General features: G+C 40.7%; 1 protein-coding gene across 1 annotated transcript; it reads right to left on the reverse strand.

The window, feature by feature from the left end:
• Window positions 1-930: 930 nt before the first annotated feature.
• pou4f3 (POU class 4 homeobox 3) lies at window positions 931-2710 on the reverse strand (the record flags this gene model as incomplete). The annotated part of the gene is made up of 2 exons (XM_079652614.1): window positions 931-2206; window positions 2591-2710. 2 exons carry the CDS (start codon window positions 2708-2710, stop codon window positions 1265-1267), a joined length of 1062 nt encoding a protein of 353 aa, XP_079508740.1. The 3' UTR covers window positions 931-1264.
• Between the last annotated feature and the right edge of the window lie 6890 nt (window positions 2711-9600).

A 9600-nucleotide genomic window follows, 5' to 3' on the forward strand; every position in this document is an offset into this window, starting at 1 on the left:
ACGAAGAGACGCACATTTCCTGCTCTGCGGTGTGAAAACTACTGTGAAAATAGAGCAGCTATATCTTTATGTGTTGTTTATATCATGTACGACAATACATATTTAATACCAGCCGAGGTTAAGGGAGTCATAAATAAAACAGCCCGGCGAGCTCCCACTAAACAAACCAAGATTGTATCGGATGTTAAAACCAAGTTTGTTACTCCATAATCTCTTCAAATAATCTCTTTTAAAAATTCAAATGTCGTATAAAAGAAAAAATCGCTTCCCTTTTTATTGATTTTTTACAAAATAACCAATAATTTATTTAGTTTAAACTTCACACATTTTTTTTCAAGTGAAATCAAGAGTGAGGAAAAATGAAATGGGTGATACTGTGTATATCTGCTACATAAATAACATATAGCTCACCTGTAATGTTCAAAAACATGTTCACATCAAAAATACTAAAATATAGCAGCAGCCAAAGCCACACGGAGGTGCCTATATGACAGTGTAATTTCCATTTCTAAATAATTGAAGATAAACAGACAGTGTGTGAAATTACATTACTGTAATTATTCATATTTGTGCATATAGGCTATATGACAATCAAACAGTTCACAAACAGAGATTTGTTTGCAAAATAAAATTCGTGGTGTTAAAAGGGTGAATTTTTAGAAAACCTTAATCATTAAACTCACGTTAGTATGAATTCGTAGATAAAATAAAAATAATTGAGAACACAGTTAGATATGATATGATGACACATATGGTGTACTATTGCACTTGTGAGCCCGTGATGTTGAGAATAAACTCAACTAACATTACAAAAAATCCATAATTTTTTAACGAAATAAACATATCTTTCTCTTTTTCTAAATTGTCCCTTTAACACTGCTGACAGTTTATCAGCCCATACATGTACAATGCCTATACACTCGATCCCATGGTCTAAAAAAGTGAGTTAATATCCCTGAATGTGACAAACTGTCAGGGTGTATTTGCTGAAAGTTCATATTCAGTGTGTGCAAGACATGATCAACAACATCAAAATCACCCTCCTCATAGATCTACACATTTATGATTCCAATAACAAAATCGAACAAAGGTGCAACAACGAAGAGTGGGTGACACGGAAAGAAAAATTGAAGTCTTTTTTGGAAATAATCCCAGATGAGACGTGAGTTGCTGTTGATAAATCCCTGTTAGTGAGGCTACTTAGGCTATTATTAATCACTCGATCAAAAATGTAGTAGGCTATTTTATTCATGATGTGTGAGACTCAGTGCACCGCAGAGTATTTCATTCGTTTCTGTTTTTGCCGCTGGTTGCAAAACCACACTCGAACCACATTCTTTTTCAGGTCCAGTTTCTCAGCGATCGCTGCAATTTTTTCAGAGGAGGGCCGAGGCTGGATGGCAAAGTAAGCCTCCAAAGAGCGCTTCTCCGGCGCCGCGATGGAGGTGCGCTTTCTTTTCCTCTCGTTCCCATTGAAAAGGTCCGGCTTGTTGCTTTTCTCCCGGTACGCAGCCTCTGCTTCCTCCAACCAAGCTTGGAGAACTGGCTTGAGCGCGATCATGTTGTTGTGTGACAAAGTGAGGGACTCGAACCTGCAGATGGTGCTCTGGCTCAGTGACCCAACTCCGGGGATCTTCAGGTTGGCCAGCGCTGACCCCACGTCCGCCTGGGTCACTCCGAGTTTGATCCTCCTCTGCTTGAACCGCTCGGCGAAGGCTTCCAGCTCCCGGGGATCCGACTCCACGTCGTTGATGCACGCCATGCCTCCGTGCACTGACAGGGAGTGGGGGTGCGCCATGTTGGCCATCGCCTGGTGCAGCTGCCCCATGGTCTGCAGGTGGTGGTGGGGGTGCTGGTGGTGGTGCGCCGACGCGGTCATCCCGGAAGGCTCCGGAGCACCCATCCCGGTCACGGCCAGGCTGGAGGAGAGGTGGTCCAGGAGGTCCCCGGCCTCCAGGCTCTGTCCGAGGTGGTGGTGATGGAGGTGGTGGTGTGAGGCGATGGTGGAGGGGACGTGGGAGATGGGCCCGGTGGTGGAGGAAGAAGAGGAGGCTGAGGTACAGGGGACACTGCTCATGGTATGGTAAGTCACGTCTGGTTTGAACGGGTGACTCTTGCCGTGAGAGATAATGCTGTCAGCAGCCGCCAGAGCCTCTGCCCGTGCCAGCAGGCTCTCATCAAAGCCTCCGAATATATTGCCCTGCAGCTGCAAGCAAGAGTGCGCATACTGGAGTCAGTGGGGAATTGTGTCAGGCAGCTCTCAGAATCTCAAAAACATTTTTCCAAAGGCAAGCAGCAAGCACCGAGGAGAGGGGAGAACTCTCCTCAAAGCACAGGTCATAAAAATTAATATGAAAGCAAGAGCATTGCTTGAAAAGACATGTGGATGAGAGTGGGGGGGGAGGAGGGTTTTTTTTGGAGGGTTTTTTTGGAGAGGGGGGGGAGACAGAGGGGTGTGAGAGAGAGAGAGAGATAGAAGATAGAACAAAGTCCTGTCAAATCAACTTTTACAGACATTTCCACTGTGATATTTTCCCCTCCTCTCACCCATTACTCTCCACAGCTATATTCTCCCCCGACCTGAACGTACCTGCGGGGCGGGCAGACAGACTCTGCGCATGCCCTCCGAGCCTGAGTGCAGGCCGGGATACTTGGGCTCGTGCAGGGCCGGGTGCATGGAGAAATGCTGCTTTCCGTTCATGGTCATCATCCTCCTCCCTGCAAGCACCTCTCGAGCAGTGTGGCCCCTGACATGAACGCCGGTTGATTGGACGGCTGCAGAGCTCCTCTTGCTCTCCTTCACCAGACTGAGCTGTTAACATCGACAGCGCCTCCCGGCATCCCTCGCTCCCCCCTCGCTCCCCCTCCTCTTCTTTCAGCCTCCCTCCTCCTTCCCTCCCACCTGCTCAACTTACAAGTTGAACAATGTTGGCCTCTGTGCGCAAGCGTCAAGTACAAATAATCATAAATAATATTGCTATTAAACGTTGTTTATTGATGAGACCGTTGTTGTGAATTTACATTATATTTTAGAAAGTTTTACTGGTATTAAAATTGAAGTTTAAACCATGGATTTATCCACTCGAATTGTTTCAGCACCATGGACAGCACCGCTGAGGTTAGTGCAGCAGGTTGCTCCAGCGCTGTCCATGCTACTCACTGTCAGTGGTATAAAGTAACTGAATAGATTTACTGAAGTACTGTACTTAAGTATAATGTTGACAGACTTGTACTTTACTTGAGTATTTCAATGTTTTTCTACTTTGTACCCCACTACAGTTCAGATGTAAATAGTGTGCTTTTACTACACGTATATAATATATTAAGTTGCTTTGAAGATTTTGATTAACAATGTCAAATATAAAAAAAACACTAAAATATCCTTTAAGTTACACCTGGAGTAACATTCACAAGCAACCCTGTAGTAATTACAAAGTAATTAAAATGAGTTAAACACATTAATACATCAATAATTATAATCAAAACACATTATACATATGATTAGAAAATTGACCAATCTGCATAATGAGTACTTTTAATTTGGGTACTTTAAGTACATTTTGTTGCTAATACTTTTGTACTTTTATTTCAGTATCATTTTGAATGCTGGGCTTCTATTTGTAACAGAGACTCTGGTACTTCTACTTTTGCTTAAGTACAAGATCTGAGTACTCCTCCGAACTCTGCTTACTGTGTATAGATGTGATAATATGTTAAAAGGATGGATAAAGTTTAGATTTTGTACTACATATACTTCAAGTTTAGTCTAAGACCTGCAGGTTTCTGACCAGTTAACCCGAGGGCCTTGGCCTGCTCTCCTCACGCTCAACCTCGGGGCTTCTTCAGCCTTCTCACGTGGCTTCAAACCCAGGAAGCCGGGGTGAACGGGCCGAAAGAGGAGCCAGGCGTGCGGAGGCGGACCGATGACACTGTGGGTCCATCCGATCCTGACGGCCGGCTCTCTGGTTCCCCAGACTCTGAATAATTTAGCTGCATGGTGGCAGGCATCCATTACCACGCTGGCATGTTCTTATTCATTACACAGATTAAAACAGCCAAGGGTTTTTTCTCACGATGCAAACCTGTTGCAGGCTGAGGAGCCAAAGGTTTAGAGCCGCAGGGAAGAGAAATATACCTTTTTTTTTTATTAGTGCTGTGTGTGGCTGAAGATACCATGAAGATGTTCAACAAGAGGATTGAACATATTCATTGATACCATTTATTAATATTTAGTAGATTAGTAGAATATGCAATAGAATAGAGGGCAAACATAAAAAAGTCACATAAATACATGTAAGATAGTGTCCCATGCATCACATTGAATTGATAAGACGTTAGCCTGAAAAAAGCCTGAATCCTATTTCTCACCCTCGCATCACCCTTAGCCTTGTTATAAAGCCGGGACCATTCATAATTTAGTGTCCAGTGTTTACAGCGCTGTCATCTCTGCCTTTTCACATTCTGAAGATTGCATCTATCATGTTTTATGAAGAGTGTTGTGATGTTTAGGCCAAATTTGACAGTGCGCTCTTTTCTTCTCACCCCCCATCAAGCCTAAATACACGCCACCAGATGCCTATCTGTGCCAGCATGCAATTTCTTCCCCCCACTATGGTGAGAAGTTTCAGTACAAATTGCAGCTGGCCACCATTCAAAAACGCTGTGTTCCTTATTACAAATGTCTGCACACATTTAAACATTAAAAACATTTTGAATCAATATATTGCAAACCCTAACTGTATTTGTTCGATTACATGAGATACTGAGTATGCTAATAAGTATATATATATATATATATATCTAATAAGTATCTCATAACTTGACTTACTAAGGCATTAAAGGCCTGACATAGATGCTGTTTTGTAATCTTGTCATGTTATATTTAGAAAAAAATAAATAATATAATAATAATAATGTTAGAAAAAACCTTTAAATAAAAAATTTTAAAAAAATTCCTCTTTTTATACATTTAATTTTTTATTAAAGAAATTGACTTCTTTAGTGACACATTTCACCGGTGCTGGTTCCTTCCCCCAGCATGTCAGCGGGCCGCGGAGGGATCTTATGGAGTCAGATTTGGGTCCATATTCTAGCGCACAAAACAAGCTACTCACGAGCGGAAAATGTGCTTTTACACGCGCATGAAATGACCCTCGCGCGCAGACAACCCTCTCCTACTCTCACTCGCTCGCGGAGTCTGTCCGCGCACTAGGGGTGGGTCTAGGGGGGGCCAGGGGGGGCCAGTGCCCTCCTAACACTGACCTCTGACCCCCCTGTGGCCCCTCTAAAAAGGAAAAGTGAAAAAAATGAAAAATGTATGATTTATTACACGATTTATTGAATGACGGAATAGGCGGAACTAACGTTATTCATCATTCTAGTCGGACCCATTAGAGCGGTGCACTCAGGACCCATTAGAGTGGTGACCTCACTTTCACTGTCCGGCTGAAGCGCGCGAAAAACAAACAGTTTTCATCTCAGATCATCAGAGGCTGTTGCATCCAAGAAAGACTGATTGAAACCTACGTTTCGAGAGACTACCACGATAACTGAAGTTGAGTTAAACTATTGTATCCGTGTAATTGTAGATGTAAAGTAGAGATGTAACTGTTCATTGCCTTTATTTTTATATAAATATGATATGGTGTTAGTGAAAAAATTGTACTATAACTTAAGCTGAAGCTAACAGTAATAACTATAAGATATATCTGAAATAAATAAGTGTACTGAAACAAATACCAATAACTGTATTGCATTGTTTTCTTATGCGCAATTACTTCATACTGTCTAGTTCTCTTTTTCGTCCTGCATTTATTGTGCCCCCCTCAGAAAATAACTGGTCCCCCAGTGGCCCCCCCAATCAAATTGGTCTAGAACCGCCACTGCTGCGCACGCGTGAAAAGTTTCTCACACTTTGGGGCGGAGCCACTGGACTTTGATTGACAGCTCCCAGGAAGCCCAAAGTTGCAAGGTTTGATAAATGCCTGAAATATCAATTAATTTGATATAAAAAAATTGACACATTAATTCTAGGAGTGTAATGCTTTTACAAACATTATAGTAATAATATGCATTCATTATGAAAATATCATACTATTACTATAGGAGTGTTCTATAGTGTGTTCAAAAAACAACTACAGCAACACTATATATTATACTATGGTAGTACTATTTAAAATAATATAGTCTTAATACGGAAACACCAAAAAAAAAACTATAGTGGTACTTTTACAAACACTATAGTAATAATATGCATTCACTATGACAATATCATGATATTGCTATAGGAGTGGTCTATAGTGTGTGTAAAAAACAACTATGAAACACTATATATTATACTATAGTTATACCATTTAAAATAATATAGGAATACTGCAAAGATCTAGATACATAGTATTACTATTGAAATATTATAGGGCTACTATAGCTAATAAAATGGCACTACAGAAAAAACTATAGTAATATGATAGCAGGTGAAAAATACTACAGAACACAAACTGACTATAGGACACTATACAACTCTTACAGTATAGTAATACTATAGTTCATTTATAGTTCATTTCGTAAGAGGTGCATACAGCAGACAGTAGCTAGCAGTTTTTCGACAGATACAGCCCACTCAAAAATATATTGTTTTATATCAAATTAATTTATATATATATATATATATATTAGCTGTACACTTTACGAATATAATGTTTTTTTATGGACATCTTTACCATTCAATCTCGGCCAACCAGGGGCGGATCTAGAAAAATATTCATGGGGTGGCAAGAGGGTGGCAGGAGAATTTCAGGGGTGGCATCCCCTGGCAGAAGTATATGCTGATTTAATCGCAGTCATATCAATTAATGTTAGTTGGAAAGCCACAATATTAATATTTTAACTAAATAACATTTGGTGACACTATTGTGGCACATCAGTAAAGCCTTAAATATAAATATATAAGGTGGCAGACATAATTTAATGAATTTTAACTGAACAATAACTGAATGATTTTGTCTCACTCTTAGACTAGCATGGGTACCAAATCTATGCAGACTGCTGCAATAAGTACGATAATTAACTGTCTCATCGATGTGTGTCTGTATGAATATGATATTATTAACAATCATATACTTCCTATCAGCTGTCAATCACTGTTATGATTCACATATTATGATAATCATATGTTATTATTAAATAAACTATTTTTTTTGGAGGAGTTAATGATGAATGTTCCTCAAGATGATTGCTCACCCTCCTTCAAATTTGAAAGACAAGTAATTACTATCATATATCAAAAGATTCAAAGGAACAGTTCAGCGCCCCACAACTTCATTGCAAACAGTTACAACCTTGACTTTATATCAGAAAGAACAAACATTAAAGAAGTGACTAACTGCATCAGTTAGGGTAAAAAACGTGTATTCAGCTAAAACATATACATCGCTGCATTTATTATCCAGTGGAATGCCCGTACCTACTCGCCTAGTTAAATCAAAGTGGTTACTTTTTTTTGGCTGGGCAGTGAAGTTTTACACACCGTCTTATTTGACTTTCTCTGGACTTAAAACTGTTTTTTGGGGGCAGACCCCCACAAAGAAAAAAAAATTCACACACGTAAGGTCATCATCTTAACAGTTGATTATGCTCATCGAGTCATCCGTGAGCAGAGCATCAAGTTGGCATGCCTATAACAGCTGAATGAGGCGATTGCCATCGTGTTCAGCAAAACGCCTCACAAACTGATTAAGATTTAAAGCTATGGTGCATTTTGATTCAATGCTGAGTACAGCCTGAAGAACATATCGAGGATTAAAAAACTAATGTCACAACAGGACTTAGAAAAGCTTGTCCATGCTTTTATCTTTAGTAGACTCGACTACTGCAATAGTGTATTCACAGGGCTGACAAAGAAATCCATCAGAAAGCTGCAGCTGATTCAGAACGCTGCTGCACGTGTCTTCAGTAACACTAAAAGAGTGGATCACATCAGTCCGGTTCTGAAATCTTTACATTGGCTTCCAGTCGGCCAAAGAATTGATTTTAAAGTAGCTACTATTGCTAGTTTTTAAATCATTACATGGTTTAGGAACAAAGTATATTGTTGAACTCCTACATAATTACGAGCCATCAAGGTGCCTCAGGTCTTCTGGGACGGGTCTGCTATCGGTTCCGAGAGTGAAAACAAAAAAAGGAGAGACAAAATTGAGCTATTATGCCCCGACATTCTGGAACAAACTACACAAATCATGCACGTCCGGAAAAACGCTTACTATTTTTAAATCGAGACTAAAAACATATCTCTTTGGCTGCTTTTAATTGAGATCTGCTCATATTCACAGTATGCCTATGCCTTTTAAACGTATTGTATACCTGTGGTGTTTATTTTTATTATTTGATTATCTTTGCTTTGTAATGCCTGTTGTAAAATGCCATTATATATGTGTTTTTACTGTATTTATCCTAAAAAGTCTTTTAATTTGTTTTGTAAAGCACTTTGAATTGTCGCTTACAGAACAGTGCTATATAAATAAACTTGCCTTGCCTTACAGCCAAACTTGACAGACTCTTCTCTGTCATTGTACACCGCAAACACCTCATTCCTTCCGTCTACTTGGATCCGAAATGCTTCTCGTTTTGCGCTGTTCCCCCCGTTCAAATGGGGGGGGGGGGGGGGGGTTACAAGGCTCACGTCTTGTGCTGCGTTCACTTGCACTCGGACATTAGAGATTTTCTCTCATAAATGTCCGATGAGCCACAACTTTTCTTTCAAAACAAAGCTGTCAACTGGGGTGGCAAGGCATTTTTCTGAGATGGCAGCTGCCACCCCGTGCCACCCCTTAGAACCGCCACTGCGGCCAACTGATCTTGCTGCTGTCGCTCCTCGGCTCTTGGTAGTTGAGGCATTTAACAAACCTGGCAACTCTGGGCTTCCTGGCAGCTGTCAATCAAATTCCAGTGGCTCCGCCCCAAAGTGTCAGAAACGTTTCACGTGCGCGCAGACAGACTCTGCGAGCGAAGAAGAGGGCTGTCTCTGCGCACGAGGGTCATTTCATGCGCGTGTAAAAGCACATTTTCCGCTCGTGAGTAGCTTTTTTTGCGCGCTAGAATATTGACCCAAATCTGACTCCATAGATCTGACCGGAGCAGAGCGTCACTCAGGCCCCAGTTTGGAATCCCTCCCCCCGCGGAGAGCGGAAAGCAACTGCAAACTGAATAGACCCTGAGTTTCTCCTTTACGCCCTAAAGTAAAAAAAAACGCTCTTTCATTATTCAGGTGTCTTTTAATATGTAGTGACTTGCTGCGGTAATTAAACGTAAGGTCGGACGCTGTATTTCATGTAATTATGGTGATTTAAATCACCGCTGGGTCAAATCCATAGGTCAAGTCCCATTGTCCGTGCATAAAACAAAAGTTTGTGCCAATATTTTTCTTATAAAAAATCAAACGAAAGCTAATGAACTATATTAACAGTTCAGTTATACATACGCAATGTGTCTCTAGTGCAACAAAATTAAATCATGATTAAACCTACTGCAGGAGTTTTAAATAATCTGGTGGATTAGGAGTGTGGGTTTGCATTGACGAATGAACATTTTACTGAGTTTTCTGTT

This window comes from Notothenia rossii (assembly GCF_949606895.1).
Source record: "Notothenia rossii genome assembly, chromosome: 9".
NCBI lineage: Eukaryota > Metazoa > Chordata > Actinopteri > Perciformes > Nototheniidae > Notothenia > Notothenia rossii.